The sequence below is a fragment of the Vanellus vanellus genome (assembly GCF_965231255.1).
Source record: "Vanellus vanellus genome assembly, chromosome: 19".
In the NCBI taxonomy this organism is placed as follows: Eukaryota; Metazoa; Chordata; class Aves; order Charadriiformes; family Charadriidae; genus Vanellus; species Vanellus vanellus.
In genome coordinates this window covers 1715783-1734938 of record NC_138924.1, presented here as the reverse complement: position 1 = coordinate 1734938, position 19156 = coordinate 1715783, and the positions used below count along the sequence as shown (strand labels likewise).

The following is a 19156-nucleotide window of genomic DNA, read 5'->3' as shown; positions in this document are numbered from 1 at the left end:
CCGATACAGGTGCCCATCTAATATATTTAATAATGAGGAGCTGTGCCCGTCCTGGGCAGCCTGGTGTGGCCCTCGCCTGTCACGATTATTTAAGCGAAATCTTAATCATCTGTTGGACAAATTCCTTCTGGTGAGAATTATTCAAATCATTTTACGTACGCAGGAACTTCGAGGTGAAATACGGTGGATTACGGCTAAAATACGCTCTATTTTCAGTGTGTCCCTGCTTGCCAAGCACAGGCTCAGCAGCGTTCGTCTGCTGCTTTTTTTTTTTTTTTTTTTGAGTCCGCATTAGTCATTTGGCGTGAAGCCAGAGGTTGGAAATTTTCTCCCAACCACCGTTCACCAGTCATCAGGTTCGTGTTTATCTCTGCGGTAAACCAACAAAATCATTTGCATGGCAAAGGACAACCGAACACTCTGTGGGATCTTTGCAGCTGAAGGAGATATTCAGATGCGGCAAAAGACAGCTCGTTGGAAAGGTACTGCCCAAGCGGAAGGTGGTAGCGTTGATCCTACAGCGGGGGGGATTTGTCAGAAGCCGCCTGCAGCCTCTGATTTGGGGGATGTACTGGCTTCTGATAAGCGGTCAGCCCTGGGAAAAACATACCTAGCGCGTACACTGGCTAAAATTGTATGGGGTTCAGGGGAATACTCATTTTTCCTCTGAACTCCAGTATTTAAACTCACTTTTGAAATTCGTATTATCATCCCCCCCCCCCCCCGGAAAGCAATCTTGCGTCTTCTAACCCCTTTACTACTACTTTTGGTTTCCTTTGGGAGAGTATAAGGGGGCTCTGGGGAGGTGGCGAGAGCAGGGGAGGCTGACAGAGCCAGTTGTATTTCGTACTCCGTGAAGAGTTTCCATAGCCCTTTCGCAGCGCGTGGGTGGGCGTTACGCAGGTGTAACCTACGGTCAGAGGAACACGCGTTATTTCATCTAATAAACAAATGGTTTGAGCAAAGACTGGGTAAAAATTGGGTAGAAACTGCTGCGGGGAGAAAAGTGAAAATCCCAAAGTGAATTCCACCAAAGCTGTAAAGGAAAATTGGTGCCTGTTAGTCTACCAATTACCCTTAACGTTAATGAGTCCTCCCCTTAACAGTCTGTATTTGCAGCGGTCAGCAGGACAACACTGAAAACTTCAGCGGTTTTCCGTAATTTCTAGCATTACCTATGATGTTTCGCCCATTGGTGTCTATTCTACTTTCTCATAAAATACCCCGAAAAGCCTCTCTCTTGTGTCCTCTCTCCCCATCTTCCCGGAGGTCACGCAGAGGCAATACCCGCAGCGCAACACGTGGCACACGTTAGGTCATTTACCTCATTGGATTTGCCTTTTTTTTCCCCCGAGTCAGGAATTTCTCATTCGCCTTCGAGCCTCTGGCTGAAGCGAGGGCAGCCGCAGGCGTCCCTGGGAGGGCGGTTTGGGCGGGCAGATCCGTGGTGCTTTGCTTGCGAAGAGCTGTGCTTTTCAAAGACGTCGACTCTCATTGTCCCTTTTGCGCTTCCCTTATTTTTCAGTGCTGTTTCAGGATTATTTATTCCTTCTTGAGAAGGAGAGCTTTGTGTTCTGCCCTACAGGAATGTGGTTTTTTCCATCTGAGCTGTACGCGCTCCGTCACTCACGCGGCACGGTGGCATGAACAAACGAGGAAGGATGAAATAAAAAATTTGCTTTCCCAGAAATCTTCCCTATATCATTCCCTCCTTTTCTTTTCCCTCCTCCACCCCCAGCGTTAAGGCTGAGGACCCCCGTTTCTCATGAGTGCCTTTCGACGTCAGGTACTCTTCCCCCTTCCCTAGCTTGCTTAGTGAAAGAGGTTTCCCCGCCTGAGGTTCGCATCGGTCGGGTTAGCGTTGGCGTTTCCCTTCATCTAGGCTGACACGTAGCAAAATACTTTTCCGGCGCGCGCGCTGCCTGGGGAGCCCGCTTGGCCGCCCGCTTTCTAAACCAAGGCTGTGTATCACGCTATATATCGTGTTTTACCAAAGTTTTTCTCTGTCCTAGAAAACTGTCTCTTACGAAATATACTGCTGGTTTAAGGAGAGAATAATATATTTACTATAACCGTACTCAGGCAAGGAATAATTTTGCTGTAGAGATTAAATTTTTATATCATCTTGAAGAAAACCAACTCTCTGTCAGTCTCCAGGGGATCCGGTGTCGGGCTGTTGCGGCAGGAGGGGCTCAGATCTTAGCAGCTCTATGTGGCATCTTTTTTTTTTTTTTTTTTTCCCTTCGATTCCTGCAATAAAAGAACAATACACTCCTTTTAGAATCATAGAATCATAGAATCAGTGAGGTTGGAAGGGACCTTTAAGATCATCAAGTCCAACCATTAACCTACCCTGATAAAAACACCACCACTCCTAAACCATGTCCCTAAGCACCTCATCTACCCTTTTCTTAAACGCCTCCAGGGATGGTGAATCCACCACCTCTCTGGGCAGCTTATTCCAATGTTTAATAACCCTTTCAGTGAAAAAATGCTTCCTAATATCCAATCTAAACCTGCCCTGACATAACTTGAACCCACTTTGTCCCAAAGTGCAGATGTTTTAGGAGACTCTGGAAAAAAAAAAAAAAAAAAAATCCAATCCTGTTTTCATTTCGAAGGTACTCGTTGGGTGAATGTGGCTCAAGGATGAGTGAAGCTCGCAACTGTTCAGAGCTCTGATCTACATCTAATCTCGATGCAGCCCATTACCATCTCATGAGCTTGCAAAATTCACTAGGGATTCACTCCGAAGATCGAGCTTTTTTTTGTGGGATATTAGTGCTGTGTGTTGCTATAGATAGGCTGGAGCGGGCGTCAGGAGAGACCTTTCGGCAGCGGTTCAGCACTTCTTCTTTGGTGCCTGCCCAGAACGATAAGGGAGTTGGTCTGTGACTTGGGAACAGTTCTGACTCTACTTTTTAGCCCAGTTCTTTGAGGGAATAAGCTGGTGGGATCATGCTCTTGCTCGTTCTGTCTCTGTGTGCCACTTCAGGCCCTTCCGGGCCAATTTCAAGCAGGCTTGGCAAAAGGCTGGGGGTTTTCAAAGTGTGAAGGTGCTGCGAGCACGTGGCGGCAAGAGGCCCCAACAGAAGGCTGTGCTGGAAACCAGTCCTGGAGGGTTGTGTGTGGGGAACGACAGGCTTCAGAGGCGATGTCCCCTTTCTGCTCCTGCGTCACCAGAGGTACTTAATGATCTGCCCAGAGAAGCTGTGGTTGCCCCATCACTGGAGGTGTTCAAGGCCGGGTTGGATGGGGCTTGGAGCGACCTGGGCTGGTTGGAGGTGTCCCTGTTGGTTGAGACAGGTGGTTTGGAGAGCAGGGGAGATGAGCGGGAGGAAGGGGAGCAAAGAGAGGAGGAGACACGATCACACGTGGAAGTTCTCTCCAGAAGGTGGGCTGCTGGGCTCGCTCTCCATGAGGCCTGGGAAGCGTGCGGGTGTCTCTGCGCACCCAAACGTGGGTTAACACAAAGCCCGGGGAGCTCTCTGCTGAGAAGGAGCTTTCCCTGGGTTCCTGCCCGGGTGAAGGAACCACATGGATAATTTCTGAAGTTCTAGCAAACCCTTGCAGAAATGTGTCCTTTGTGCAGCCTTAAAACGGGGCTGATACCAGTGACTGAATTTATGGATTCCCTGGTTCTGCTGTAACCGTTTGTTTTCAGTCCCGCCTCTCCTGAGGCATCTTTTCAGCCAGTTGGAAGCAAGTTTCTTCTTCTTCTGTTTGGATGTGAATTACCGTTCTTGCCAAACGCTACTTGAATCTTGCTTCGCAGTGCTGTACACCAAAGTGACATCCCAGCTGCACGGCTGAACCCTTCCGACAGCCCCAACTGGAGGATGAAATGTGTAACCAGCACAGAGACGGACACGGAGATCCTTCCTGTCACGTCGCACCCGGGAATATTCGTCTTTATTACTATCCCTGCGGGTGCGTTTGCTATCCTGGGTGCGCTGGAAGAGAGGGTGATGGTCTCACGGTAGTGCCCTGCCCAACACGTATGAATCGCTCACCTTAATTAATTCCTTTGGTTAAATAACATGGATTTATCTGTACTTAATGAGACAGGTTTTATAGTAGTAGAAGGGCTGAGTAGCGCATATGCAGAAATAAGGGGAAAGTTTCCACTTGTGTTCAGCCCTTCTTACAGATGCGTAGATTCAAAGCACCAACAGCAAAAGCGTTGGGGAAGTGCGAAATCTGTTAAAATGAATAAAGAAAGGCAAATCCAAGCCTGAAAAGCAAACTGATAGAACCTGAGGATACCTATAGTAGAAGTAGGAGCGTGCTGGATGTCGTGGAAGGACTTCATAGCTCCGTGTTACCGCCTTTCTGGCCAAGAATCGTAGGATCATAGAATGGTTTGGGTTGGAAGGGACCTTGAAGCTCATTGGGTACCACCCCCCTGCCCTGGGCAGGGACACCTCCCCCCAGCCCAGGTTGCTCCAAGCCCCGTCCAACCTGGCCTTGACCACCTCCAGGGATGGGGCCTCGACAACCTCTCTGGGGTTGAACTAGATAGAACTGGAACTGATAGGCGGTAGAATAATTTCTTACAGGTTTTGCTAGAAACCTTTCATGGGTAAGGTGATGAAGAAGGAATTAAAATTCTAAACTGAATTTCTGTTATAATGTGTGTGTGTGTGTGTGTAGAGGTAAAACCCTCTGCTGATAAACTGGGGGTGCCCTTTGTCTCTGTGATGTGACAAGCAGCAGGCCATGACCTAGGGTACCCGAAGGGAATTAATGCGTCTACAGGTGAACTGTTACCGAGTAGAAAAGATCTGGTTTTGATAGAGAGAGACGTTTTTGAGAAGAATTGTCTCTTTGTGAGAATATTTTTATATTTTTTTTTTAAATACTGGGGGACTGGAGCATCTTTCTTACGAGGAAAGGCTGAGGGATGTGGGGCTTTTTAGTTTGGAGAAGACTGAGGGGGGATCTTATAAATCCTCCAAGGGAGGGTGCCGGGGGGATGGGAACAGGCTTTTTCCAGTGGTGCCCAGTGACAGGACAAGAGGGAACGGGCACAAACGTGACCATGGGAAGTTCCATCTCAGCCTGAGGAGGGACTTCTCTCCCGTGCGGGCGGCAGAGCACTGGCACAGCTGCCCAGAGAGGGGGGGAGTCTCCCCCTCTGGAGCCATTCCAGACCCGCCTGGATGTGTCCTGTGCCACTGCTGGAGGTGCCCCTGCTCTGGCGGGGGGTGGGACGGGGGGAGCTCCAGAGGGCCCTTCCAGCCCTCACCAGTCTGTCATTCTGGGGTTTTATTTCTGTTGGACTTTGTGTGTGAAATGAAATGGGTATCTCTTCATAAGCAAAGCTGAACATTCCCCCTCCGGCCGTTTGGGGTGAGGAGGTTCGCGGAGCGATGTGCTGGCCTTCCGCAGGACACAGTTTCACCTTTCCCAGCTTTCTTGCCTTACTCCTCTGGCTGATGCTGAGCCTGGAGATGGAAAAAGGCAGCTTGGGTGTCTCATCCATCCCCACGTCACAGCCAAGTGCTCCTTGCAGTTGATTTGTTATTATTGTCCTCGGATAAAATCTAATCAAGCCCAGTGCGGTCAGAGGGACTCCATCGACTCCCAGAAGGTCCCTACCAGGGAGGGCTGTTTAGAGGTTCCTTGTCAGAAGGCGTAATAATTATAATAATTTCTATTTAAGTGCCTCAAACTGCGATTTACCTTCACAGGTGATTTTCTTACTGCCTCGCAACACTACTTTTTGAGGAGAAATATGTTTAAATCTATGTCTTGTAGATCGGGAGGCAGAGTGTTTTGTCCAGAGCAATGGAAATCCGCGGTAGGTGTGGGAGCTGGACCACGCTCTTGGATCATGAAGCCCTGTGCAGGACCTCAACGTTATTGTCACTTCAGAAGCACCAGTGGTGGTGACAGTCTGTTCTGCTCTCAAGAGTCAGGGCTCTGCCATTAAAACAAAGGGGAATATACCCTGTTTTTATTTAAAAACCAACCAAACAAAACCTCACACACACACACACACACACACAAAAAAAAAAAAAAACAACAGTAAAAGAAAATATTTATTACTTTTTTTTTTGTTTCTGACAAAAAGAGGAGTGTGAGTCTGTGCTAATGAAAAATATTAAAATTCTAGGTGTCCTGTGTAATAAATAATAACATGAGCATGGACTCCGCTTCCCACAATCGGCACCAAATCATCAATCTAGTTCTTTTTGTGCAGCTCGTTTTGAACTTTGCTTATTTCCTTCAGCTACGCCGATATAAATAAATAAATCCCCTTGATAAAGGCCTGGGAATGCTATACTTCTAAAAGATAAGAAAGCTTTGAGGGGAAATTGTTTTTAAATCCATAACATTTGTATGCTGTTCGCTGTTCGTACTGAGCAAAAATTAATTCAGTTGGCAGTTAACCAACCCTATTTTATTCTTCTTCTGTGTTCAACCTATCCTTCTCCTGGGGACATCTAACCTTCTATGTAATTACCTCTCAGAGTGGGAAGGAGGCCTAAATAACCTTCCCAACAACTAAATAAAATGCACAGATCCCTGGGACAGGTTATCAGTTGGATGCTGGTGGCAGAGCTATCAGGAACAGTGCGTCTGAGCCATGAAGAATTTCAAGACTTGAGTCATTTTCGTTCCAGCATCGGGTCAAACAACTGGGATTTGAAATGTTTTTGGAAAACCAAACCAAAACACCCTGGAGTTTCAGATTAGTTTTGTTTCTTTGCTAGCTTGGAAATGACAGTGATGAATTTTGACAGTGATGAATTTTAACAGTGATGGTGTTTTTTTGTGTTTTTTTTTGTTTGTTTGTTTTTCTCTCGAGGTCTGTCCAAGTCACTTGGTCTCATCGAAGGCTATGGTGGACGTGGTAAAGGTGGGCTTCCAGCCACCCTGTCCCCTGAGGAGGAGGAGAAGGCAAAGGGACCGCATGAGAAATACGGCTACAACTCCTACCTCAGTGAGAAAATTTCACTGGATCGTTCCATACCAGATTATCGTCCAACCAAGTAAGTACCGGTTGCTCCATGACGGAGTGCATGTGTTTAGGGGTCATCCAAGAACCAGGAGTGATGGTTCCTTTCATATTCTTGCGTGGTACTGTTCTGTCTTCCCTCCTTGCTGTTCCCGGGGCCACGCTCAGTAATGAGCAACCGGTGTAGTTTGCCTGAAACTGAGGTAGGTCATAAAGATGGTTGATCAGGAAAAGAAAGTGAGGTTTTTTCCCCCCCCCACTCTTGTCTTTCTCTCTCTTTTTATTTTCCTGAAGCGATACGTTATTTTGGGTGGTAGCAATGCGATCAGAAGCTCACGTCTGCCTTTGTCGGCGAAGGGCTGTTCACGGAGCTATTGGCCTTTGGTCTTTATTACCCTGGAAATGTGTGCAAAGACTGTCCCTTTCTCCTCCCTTGTCGGCTCCTCCATGTCCCTGCAAGGCCTCCCGGGCTCTCCGGCTGCCCTCGCAGTCCTCCTGGGACGCAGCTGTGCGTCTCCGATCTCCGGTTGGAGACCTGTGCAGACGTCTTTGAAGGAGCCCAATGGCGCAGGTGGCAATATCCTTCCTCTACTGGTTTTTCAGAATGACCTTTTTAAGGTGACGGCGACGGTGATGTTCACCTGCTAAGCACCGCAGAAGAATAGGCTTCAAATGAGATGCCAAATCATTTTGTTAAGAGTGTGAGAAAAGACGTGCTGTAAGTTTATCTTTAGGAAAGTTAATTTCAGATACGGCTAGCAGAGTGTTCCTCAAAATGGGAAAGTGTCAATTTGTCCAGAACTGGAGTGAAATCCCTGATAAAAAAAAAAAAAAAAAGAGCTGAGAGACATTTAGATTGTGAAAGATACGTGTCCAATGCCCGTGTCAGTAGGACAGTGACAAAGCCGTTGCCCGGCGTCTGCAAACCATTGAAAATCATGCAGCGAGGGGATGCAGCTACATGTCTCCAGCGTCCTGGCAAATTGTTAAGGATGTGAGAGCATGGCGAGCTTTTGTTCCTTCGCTTCTCGGCGTGCTGCGTGAATTTCAAGCAGCCGCTCGGAGTTTCCGAGGCTGTCAACCACTGACAACAGAAATATTGGGCTGAGTTTTCAAAGGAACGGAGGCCCAGCCTCCGGTTCTGCCGGTACGGTTCGTCTGGACAAAATGAACTGCGGGTACAAATTGCACCTTTGGCTATACGGTATGCAAATCCCACCACAATGACAAATCCTTGAAGTGAGACCTTCTCTAGCAGTTACCCGAGTCTGAGCTTCTTATTTTCATTTCTCATGCAGAACTCTGACTTCTAGCAGAGCCAGCATTACTTTGTGAGAATTAATTTGGGAAGTAATGGTTTTTTTTTTTTTTCAGATCTTGGGGGGGGAAGAAAAGGATTAATTCTGACATTTTTAGGTTTCCATTGTATTCTTCCTCAGTGCCGCTATCCGTCATTTCATGGGAGGGTGGTGGAGAGGACAGAGCAGACACAGCAATTTATTAAATATGCATACTTTTGGAGCTTGGCTAATAATTCTCGGAGAGAATTTGTGGGTACTGACTGCAGCTGCATACCTTAGTGTCTTTTATCTGTGTAATAACTTCAGGAGTGTGTTTTTGTTATTGCTTTTTTTTTTTTTTTCTTTTTTTTTTGGTGGGGTGGAGGGGTATCAGTTGTCTTGGTGTTGTAAGGGAGCAGTTGTTCTGGCTGGAAAATAGGCTTGAAATTTGCTGAAGGATTTGAAAAGTTTCAGCTTTTTCTACTTCTGACTTCAAGATCCATTCGCTATTTTGTGCGTGCAGTTTTATGGCTGATTTTATGAAGGGTTTAATACAAACCATTTAAGTCAAGTATCCTGGTCTCTGATTAAAATAGATTCAAGTCAAAGGAAATGAGCCTAAATGGTTTTGAAATTGCGGCATTAGTGGGGAAAAACTGTTGAAAACCCTCCAGCCTGATAAGCATTACAAAGCATGTATTGGTTTTAAATATAATTGCGAAGCCTGTTTGGTTCAGCTAAAGGCTGTTCAGTGTCCGGAATGCCGATGGACTCGGACTGTTCCTAGCAGCGGCTGTCGCTCATGCGTTCTTTCCTTTTAATTTTCTCTTTTTTTTTAAAGAAAAAGAGTAATGGGCTCGAGTGTCGCTTTCTCGAGCGCTGAGCTATGCTGGATCAGACCTCTTAGTCCTTTTCCTGCCCTCTCTTTGGGACTGTGGCCAAAGCAAAGGGGAGCGAGGGGAGTTTAGGGGAAATTCGGCGTGTTTTGTAATCTTTCTGTATTTAGGCTCCCTGCAGCTGGTGGTCAGCATGGCTACGGGTTCAGGTGTCCCTGCTCAGCGTGGTTTGCAGGCGGGTGTTGGCAACGAGGAGGCATCATGAGTCCCAGCTGATGGCCTTTCCAGTCCCTGCCCAGAGGCAGCGGGGAAGGATAGAGGTGAGTTTTCCTGGAGAAAATGGTCCGAGAGGTGCTGGGTTAGAGGATGGCGCGCGGGAGAAGGTAAAAGGTCTTTCCCAGGGCCAGGAGAGGCAGAGTACCTTGCTTGTCTTGGTTTGGGGAATCGCGGGGTTTCTTTTTGGTAGTTTGGATTATAGTCTTCGTTTTTAGTTAGGTACTGCAGTTTGTTTGAGGGATTTTCTTTTATTTTCTTAAAAACTGAGGCTGCTGGCCTGGGCTGGAAGGCAGAAAGTCTGCCCTGCTGTTCACCACTCGGGCAGTGTTGGGCTTGATGCCGGACTGATTCCCGAAGAAGTAGTGCTGATCCTATGGACAGGTGAAATACGTGTGCAGTGCTGATACCATAAGGGAGCTGTGCCTGTAAGACCTCCTTTTGGAGCTCGTTAATGCTGATGTTTTGGATCCCGGCCTTCTGCTGAGCAGGAAAGGTTGTGTCGGGTATACATTGTGCTTTTAGAGTGAATCGGGTAATGGCACTACATTTTGGATGGCTGCGAAAGCTCCTCCTTTGGCTGAAGTAAGGGAGGACTAGTATTTTGGTGCAAGGGGCTTCATTTCAGGTCTTGCTGCGGGACAGCGGGGTGATGAGATAGGCATAGGCAACACATTTTTGTCTGGCTCGATTAGGTTTTTTTTGACTTTTAAGATGAGATTTCTGCGTGTTCTGGAAAACAATTACTCCTTCTAGCTTGGAAGTACCCAAGGTGCTGCCTGCAGACTGCAGGACTTCTACACAAATCTCCAAAAAAAAAAAAAAAAAAAAGAGCTGGAATGATTTTCTTCAGTTTTCTGCAAAAACTGCCAAGGACAAGGCTGATCTGTTAGTTTTATTGTTGATCAATTTACAGCATTTTCTGCTTGCCTATGAAGGATGGGAGGGGGGGGTTAAGAAGAGGTGTTGTTTTCTTTATTGAAAGTGAAGTTTATTTATATGGGATCCTAGGGGCTGCTAACGTTCCCGCCTTTGATACTAGATTTCGTGCACCTCTGGTTTATTCTGTGATGTATGATTTGAATGGGAACCCCTCCTACACGTAGCAGGAAAATAAAAGTTGCTGCGTTAGATCAGTCTGCCTGTCCATTTTATCTGGGATCTAATCTCCGATAGTGGAATTACCAGATGCTTCAGGTTGAAGAAATCATATTAAGGAAAACTATGAAATAATCTGCCCATCTGGTACGTTCTCTCTTCTCTATTCTCTCTTTTCAATCCTATCCAATATAAATGTGGAGTTCTCATTATCTCTTTAAAAGTCGGTTCCTTTCTGGAATCCTGCTAAGCTCCGATTCAGTGGTATTTTATGGCATTATGGGATTAAGGAGTAGATTTAAGAAAAATAATACCCACAATTGTTAGGACTGTTGAATCATTGGGTGAAGATGACATATTCCTGCTGCTGTGAATCTCTCGACAGCTGTCCTCGTGCAGGCGAGCTTCAGGATATTAAAGTGAAGAGGAAAAACGATGTAAGTGAGAAGCATCATCCACAGCTTGATATTTTTTTTTTTTTTATTTTATTTTATTTTTTTTTTCCCCCGAGGTTTTGAGGGTTTCCTGGCCAGGAGACCCTGCCTTCCTCCTGCCTGCCATGCGGGTCCTGCGTATGGGTCAGGCGAAGCATGGAAAAACTTCGGAGGTGCTTACTGGGAGCTCGATCTGCTTATGTGTTTTGGCAGCGTGCGCCTGGTAAAAGGTTTGCATTTACCAGCTGGAGCACGTGGCCTTAGGGCAATGCCCTGGGTAGACATCACCTGCAAACCAGTGCTAAAGATTACAGGGTTACATATCGCTGACTTGATTTTAATATTTCCCAGTGGTGTGTTTGGGGGTTGAGTCACAGTCATTACACTTAAGTGTCTCAAGTGGCTGAATCACCCGTTTATTTCTGTAGCTGCCTTCCTTGGGAGCCTGGGAGCAATCGGGCTTTTTAGCACCATCTGGCTTTAGCTGGTTTTATTACCAGAGATGCCTGTGTAGCAGCTAGTTGAAAGTCTTTCTTTGGGATATAGAATCGTTTGGGTTGGAAAAGGTCTTTTAAGATCATCAAGTCCAAGGGTTAACCTAGCGTAGTGGAAAAGGCAGAGAGTTTTAGAGAAGGCTTTGGGTTTTTCTTTGACAACTCGATTTATCAAGTACTAAATCCATTCTTGATTTTATTTTTATTTAAAGTGGTCTGTGCGTGCCCCTTGGGGGCTCTCGGCGTGTGTGTACTGGGTGCTAGAACATATTCTGGGGTGGAGGGAGCGAGCTGTAGTGGGAGGCACTGCTCCCTTTGGGGTCTCTCCCCACCCCTGGAGAGCCCCTTGCCCTCTGCCGTGGGGCTGCTTTTGGGTCTCAGCCTCCGCTCAGGTTACTGGGGCGTTGCTGCGCCAAAGAGTTGGATTGTGGCTTTATAATCAAAACGGAATACATCTTTGGGAAGTCATGAATGTGGATGGGACTTAGGTCCATCAGGACCAGCCCAGGTCCGGGAGGATGGACCCTGGAGACCTGTAATTGAGTCTCCTGCCTGTGAGACCACACCTGCCTTCAGCTTCTCTCTTGTGCCGGACCCAAAATGTTCTTGCCCCGTGCTGGCCACTGGCCGTATCTGCTCTCGGGGGCTTCCCCTGCAGACTCCGAGTCTGGCAATGTTTTGTGCCGTGAGGCTCAACCCATGCCCCGTGGTTGGCTCTGATGGGGCTCAGGAAATTCTCTTTAGGTTTCACGTGCCATCGTGTTCATTTCTTTTCTTGTGAAGAAGAGCAAATCTCTTCCACTATGGCAATAACTAGAAAGACCTGGCTTTGCCGGTGCCTCTGTCTCAGTTTTCTCTTGTACCGAGATACTGAAATGAGATACTTTCTCAGCCCGTATCGTGACTTGGGCGGGAGACTGCCCTGTATGCTGCTTCACACGTCTGGTATCGCCTTTGGCTTAGTGTCTTGTTTCTTCCCCAAAATAGAAGGCATACAACCTCCTTCAAGCTTTGCTTAAAGCGAAATGCTTTTTGCCTTTCCCCCCCTGCCCAAACGAGCATATTCTTTTTTGGTAGACGCGGCTGACATCTGCAAATATTGCCGCGTCAAGCGAGAGAGCTCTTTAGTGTTGGTTTCCTCAAGCTTTTTGTAGCTGGAACGTTGCTGGAGTCGCACGTTCATGATATTATGCCAGTTACTTAGTCATGTCCTGCCCTAGGGTGTTGAGCCAGCCTTGATGGAATGAGTCTGAGGAGAAGGACAGCGCTTAAAATGACAAAAAACAAACTACGTGAATTATGCTGGTGATATTTGCTGGGAAAGAGAGTTTCGTGACTGTTTATTTGTAGTCACTGCTGTTTGTTGCAAACAAAGGAGGTCAGAAGAGCTCCTTCTCTCTTGAGTGCACAATACGTTATTTTACCTTTTGCAAAGAGGGTTTTGTTTTGTTTTTGCAATCCTACATACCAACAACAGCAAGGAAGAGAGAGGCAGGACCTTGTGATTTTTTTTTTGTCCATCAAATAACTGAAGGAAAAACTGGCGAGGAATCAAAGACACTGTAAGAAGGAACAAAACCATGAGAGTGTTTCAGCTGTGAAATTCTCTTTGAATAGCACGTGGGAGTGTATTAAAGGGTACTTTCATCTCCAGGAAAAAGTCAGAACTGGTTGTGTATCTTCTCTCCTACTAGATAGTTATGGTCTGATCCAGTATTGTGTGAAAAACACTCTCGCCCTTGGCTTTTTATGGCTTAAGCCATAAAAAAGGAAAAGTCATATTTTCCAATACTTGGAAACGCGCCACCTGAAAGTTTTCTGGGAGAGCAAGTAAAGAAATTGAGCAGTAAGTCTCAGTGTCAAAGCTCTGGCGTGAAGGAAACGTGCCTCAGAACAAGGCGCAGCAAAACTAGATCGGGTTCGCCGTTCAGAGACACGTTGCTGGATGTTTTCTGTCCGTGCATACCGTCCTGCCCGACCTCGGTGTGCCTTGGGGCGTTTTCATTCTGCCAGGCTGCACGTGTCCCTGGTGCTCTTCAGAGGAATGCTTGGGGCTGTGCTGAATCTGTCCCCTCTCTGCTCTGAAGATCCTTGCAGACCCAGCTTCAGACCTGATGCAGTTTGGGTTTTCTCTCTCTGGCATCATCGAGGCACTTGAGATGCGAAGAGCCACCGCTGCTGTGATGAGCGCACAGGCGTTGCCCTGCACCGGGGAGCTCACGGACACCGCCTGCCTTTCCGGGGACGGTGCTGCAGCTTTTGGTGACTTCTGGATGATTTGCACGAGAGGAAAAAGCTGTGTTGCTTTTCCAGTACTAATACAAACCAGTGTGTTATTGAGTAAATACCGGTATCGATCTCTATTCCTCAGTGCCTACCAAAATGCATGTATGGAGAGATTGTTATTGGACTGCCAGTAATTCTTCTTCTTGAAAACTGGGCAAGTGAAGTCTCTAAAGGCACACTTTTCCGGCTGTGCTTGATATTTGCTGATTATTTTTGATGCCTGCTCTACTGGGACCTCTTACTGGGAGGCAGCTGGGTGGCCCAGAGCAGCGCGCTGCCTTGCAGGTAGGGTGGGCTGCGCCGACAGCTGTGAAAAACCAGCGTAGAGCTGAAAGTGTCTGACTTCCTACTGAAAAGTTTAGGGGGTTATTTTTTTATTTCTAGTCCGGATTTAGACAGAGACACAGGACAACGTTGTTTTGGTTTTGGTTTTGTTTTTTTTTTTTTCTTTTGAAATAGAGGTCATTGAGGTATCCTTTGTCTGACAACTATGTGCGCTCTACTGTATGGAGTCAGAAGTGTGTCCGAAGCCTTTGGTGCTTAGAAGTCCCAATATCTTCTTTCAACTCAGTAAGAAAGTGCTTTTGGGAAAGTAACTCTAGAGTTTGTTTTGGTTAGCGGCTGTTACTCTCGTTCTGCTGCATGAGGTAATCCTGAAACGCTGCCACCATGGGTTTCTATACACAGTACCCAATTATTTTTTTTTTTTTTTTTATGCAATAGGTTCCACTAATTGTCAATTTGCCCCTCCTGACTGCAAAATTATTTCCTATTATTATAAATTTGGAACGTGATGCTGCAGGGAAGACTCCTCTCTGTGAAGTGTGCTATAAAACATTTACTAATGTAAACATAAGTATTAAATGCGCGCTTTGGCAGAGGATGGGATTAGGATAATTTAACAACTTGCTTTTGTGCTCTTCTGAACTCCAGCGATGAAAAATACCTGCGTTATCGTAAATACTTCTGACTAAACTGTACTTATGAAAATAAACGAAACAAATTAAGCTTTGGATACACTTCTTTTAAGTTGGCTTCCAAAGAAATCAAAGCTCCTGCGTTTGTGCTACCGACCTGCTTCCGTGTATCGCAGAGAGCTCTTCTGGTGCCATGGGAGCTGTTTCAATAGGTTGTGCGTTCCCAGCCAAACCAGGCAGAGGTGCGAGTCAGGCGCTGGTGTCTGACAGCGTTGCTCCTGAAGTCTTTTCTTTAGTTTTCCAGCGTCCGAGGCAGTCTGGTGCGTTGGCTCGCTTGGCCGGCGCGTTGTTGCCCTGCGCGGCTCGCTGGGAAGGGTGAGCGTGTCCTGCGGTGCAGGGCTTGTTTCAAAGGACGAAGCAGGAACCCTTCGAAATAATTTTGGAGTTCCTTACTGAATTTTCCTCCTCCTCTTCTCCCCACTGTCCGCAAATCGTGGCTGTTCAATAAATCCCGGACTGAGGATCTCCCAATGGCTTTTTCTTCATGTACGTGAAATAACTCACGTGCGTGGGGAGAGATGGGGAGGTGGACGTGCCACTTGCAATTGCTCTGGTTTTGATATCCCTGAGATACGTCCGAACCCAATAACTTTATTATGAGAGCCCCTCACAAAAATAAATGCAGTTCTGCACATCCTGTTTTTACAACTTCGTAGATCATTTCTTGTTAGAACTTGCTGAGTAAGTCACGCGCGCTTAGAAATGCCTGCGTATCCCGAAGTGTTTAAATTGCCATGCATATTTTCAGTACCCTAATTCTACAATATAAAGCATAACATTTCTGAAAAATAGTTACTGGAAATAAGGTAGGTGCTTTAAAAAAACAAGTTTTGTGGGGAAGCGTGGGAAGTTTTAGGTTTTTAATGATCAGAAATGGTTTATGAGAATCCTGTTCTGAATCTGTAAACACTAAAGCGTACCAGACGGCATCAGGTCTTTTAAGATGTAGACACAATTGATTTAATATTGATAATCCCTTTTGCAAGAAGACATGTGTAACTGAATCGGCAAAATACAAACTAAAATAAGCAATCGATGAATGGAGCGTGATGAGGAAGCGCCGATATGAATAGCAGAGTGAACACTTGCTTTCTTTTAAGCTTGTTCATAATCTTTACAAAAGCCAAATGAAGATCAATTCATTTCCTGGTGAAGCTTTATTTTTCTGAAGGCAACGTGAACAAAGCTTGTTTGAAATCAATAGCTTTAGCTTATGGAATCACTCGTCACTGGTTCAGAAGGATATGCAAGGTTTTCCCTTTCCTGCTGAGATTTAAAGCCAAAAAGCAGCACAGACACGTAAGTAATAGCCCAGCAGCGGTCTGTAGGACTGGAGCAAGCTTGAACCTGCCGGTGTGCGTTCACGCGCACTATGTGCATGTGGACAGCAGAAGATTGTAACGTGATTTAGACTGTACTGTATTTCCGGCACGGTGCTTGGCGGCCATTGATAGATAAGAATTAACCTCCCGGCTTTTCGGGTGCGTCAATACAAAGGCCATACCGGTTTTCTGTGGCGGAGCAGAGCGTGTGCTGGGCCAGGAGGGGACCTGTGGATAGGTACCGGCTGCAGGCAGAAACGGAAAGCCAAACCGTGGATGGGAATTAACGTGCGAAGTTTGGCTGTGCAGGTGGGAGAAGATTTTGTGCGTTAGGTCTCGCGGGAAGCGGGTAGAAGTCAGATGGCCTTCCGAGGGTGAGGAGGAAAGGGAAGACGACCCCTGAATTTTCCCGCTGTGTGGTTCTCAGGTGTGGACCCAAACCTCTGGTGTGTGGGGGTAAACGGCAAGTACTGTATTGGGAGGGCGCAGACCGGGTGTCGCTGGGTGCTGATTGTGTTTTCCTCACATCAAGTATATCGGGGCCAGTGCTGCCTAAAAATGCATCTAAGGAGGCAGTCTGCGCTTACAGCCTGAAGCCGCAGTATACATCTGTCTGTCTCTTTTGGGGGCTGTTGGTGGTGGCAGGGTGAGAAAGGAGCTGACTTCAAATGCATCAGCCTTTAGATACTCCTGTTAGCGTCTCTGTTGCGGCAGCACACAAATCTATAGCCTTAAATCGTGTTCTCTGCGTTGAAGTCATAGTAAAAGACTTTCTGAAGTGTCTGTGCTGGGTAGCTGCGTGTCTGCGGTCGTTTGCATCTCTGCAGATAAGGTCAGGCATTGAATGGGCATAACGAAGAAGGTGCGACACCCAACTCAAGGGGCGTCTCCAGCTCATCACTGAAAATTACAGAAGAGTGTTTTGGGTTTTGTTTTGTTTGGGGTTGGGTTTTGTGTTGTTTTTTTATTTGGTTGGTTTGGTTTTTTTTTTTTTTTTTCTTAACCCTATGGCAATTCAACTCATTTGACCGGCTGTATTGGATTGGATCCCTCCCGAACTTGCTTAGTAGGTATTTAAATGGTGTTACTGGTTTGCACTGGGCTACACTGAATGACCTTTCTCCTTGTATGCTCGGGCTCCGAGTTGGGTAGCTTTGTCTCCCTGGTATTTTGCTTTGGCAGAGGTGGAGAACGCAACCTGTAACAGTAGAAAAACCACATAGGAGCAGATTTAACCATAGTATAGCAGTGGTGGTGTGGATCTTCATCTGTGGACTAAAGGGACGCTTCTGGCACGTTGGAGTGACCGCTTGGCCTTTTGCGTTTATTGCACCAAGAAAAAATAAAAAAGGCTGCAGGAAAAACTAGAATGCAGACAGTGTGGCCCATCATTGCTTTGGGAGTCTTGTCACTACCTACCTCTGTGGTCTTCAAGTTGATTAACTTCTCCATGCTTAATGTCCCCTGCCGTTAAGGGGGCAACAATATTTACAGCCAGTTAATTGTATTCAGTTGACTCGTACCTGAAATTGGGACGCGAGTAGAAATGCAAATCAAAATCAGCCCCATCCTCTGTCTTTTGACCCTTTTTGATATTGCTTGTGATTTGGGTTGGTGTTCTTTCTTTTTTTCTGAAACGAAGCAGTACGTCCGTCTTGTCAGCTGGTGTGTTGTCGTGACCTGGGTGAGCAGCCTGCGCTGCGGGGACGCGGGGCTGGGTCGCTGCGGGGACGCCGGGGCTGTAGACCTCTCCTTGTGGGACTTCCACCATGCAGAAATTTGCCAGCCGGGGCAGCGCGACAGCCCTCTGCTGAGGCTGATCTAACGCTGACAGGGGTGAAGTAAACTTATACAGTGATTTCTGGGCATAACAAAAAACATTTAAAAGCCTCTCCATCGTCCTGGTTCATAAAACCCATCAGCAGAGTGGATCTGTTGTTACCAAAAAAACACAACAAAACAACAAAAAAAACTATCTCTACAATCAGTTGTGCCTTTTAAGTTCATTTTTATACCAGCTGTTTGAGCAGTGGCATTGTTCCACCCGCTCTGCCAGGCAGCACAAGCCTCGGCCGCTTTTCTTATTCGTTGCCCTTAAGTACGGACTGGGGATGTCAAAATCTTGAGTTCCCATGAGATCTATGCTAGAAAGATGCTCCTAAGGTAAGGCGATATACCAAGGGTTTCATTTGAAATTTGGCAGGTGAGGCTCACAGCCAGTTTTATACCAACCTACACGAGTAGAGCTGTGAGCTCGTTGGTAAAGCTTGCTGGGGTGATTGCCACCCTGAAGCCACCGGCCTGGGAGGTTCTGATGGGAGGGAGAGGGCTCACTTCACCAGAGGTGCCCATCTGAATGGTCGGTCTAGGTTTGCCAGCGATCAAGGGAGGAAAAAAGGCGTTTCCACCTGCCCAAAAAATAGCTGCAGCAGTCTGTTATAGCAGACAGCAATATACTTCTGCTTTGGATAGAGGGGTGGAATAAATTCTCCTTTGGCAGCGTCTCTTCTTTGACCTCGAAGGGAGCTTTGGCTCCCACCTTAGACTAGGTGTTTAATTAGCCACATCCCGGATTGTGTCTTACACAATAGGCTACGTGAGCGGTAGACCCCTTTAATAGAGGATGTCAAAACATACGCTGTTAATTTACAGTTTTGCATTATTGCCTTTCATCCCGTGATCTCGAAGCACTTACAGGCTTGTCATTGTTGAGGATTTGGTTGCCCCCGTGTAGCAGAGTCAGTGTTCCTTGGCGTGGTGGTGCCGGCTGGCGCGGTGCCATCCTTCCTCGCTGGAAACGCGGGGTCTGCTCAGCAGTTTGGTGATGAAGTGGGGAGCAGACCTTGCGTGGCAGCCTGATAGCGCAGGATCTGCACCGCGTGGGAGGTCACCGTGCTTCTCGCTTTGATGCGATGATGCCCGTCTTCGGAAAATGCTGTAGACGGCCATTTTCAATGCCTGTTCCTTCAGTCGGAACCTATTTTGACATTATTCAGTGTTCAGCTCTGTTTGGAGGGGACTGTTTTAAAACAACCAGACAAAAAAAATGCTCTTAAATTTTCTCCCTGTCTGGCGCACATTGCCTGGGATGACAGAAGGGCCAACAGACTGGCAGAGCCATTGGGGCAGGACCTGGGGGTTTTGTTCCTGAGCCCCGTTGACCTCCTGTCATCTTCGGGGCCGACCACTTAA

At 46.9% G+C, this 19156-nt stretch overlaps 1 protein-coding gene across 1 annotated transcript in view; it reads left to right on the top strand.

Annotated features, from left to right (window-relative positions):
• GALNT17 (polypeptide N-acetylgalactosaminyltransferase 17) overlaps window positions 1–19156 on the top strand; it is a 225474-nt gene that overhangs the window by 48433 nt on the left and 157885 nt on the right. The window contains exon 2 of the mRNA XM_082493169.1: window positions 6815–6998. Coding sequence (XP_082349295.1) covers window positions 6815–6998 — 184 coding nt within the window. The remainder of the gene's footprint in view (window positions 1–6814; window positions 6999–19156) is intronic.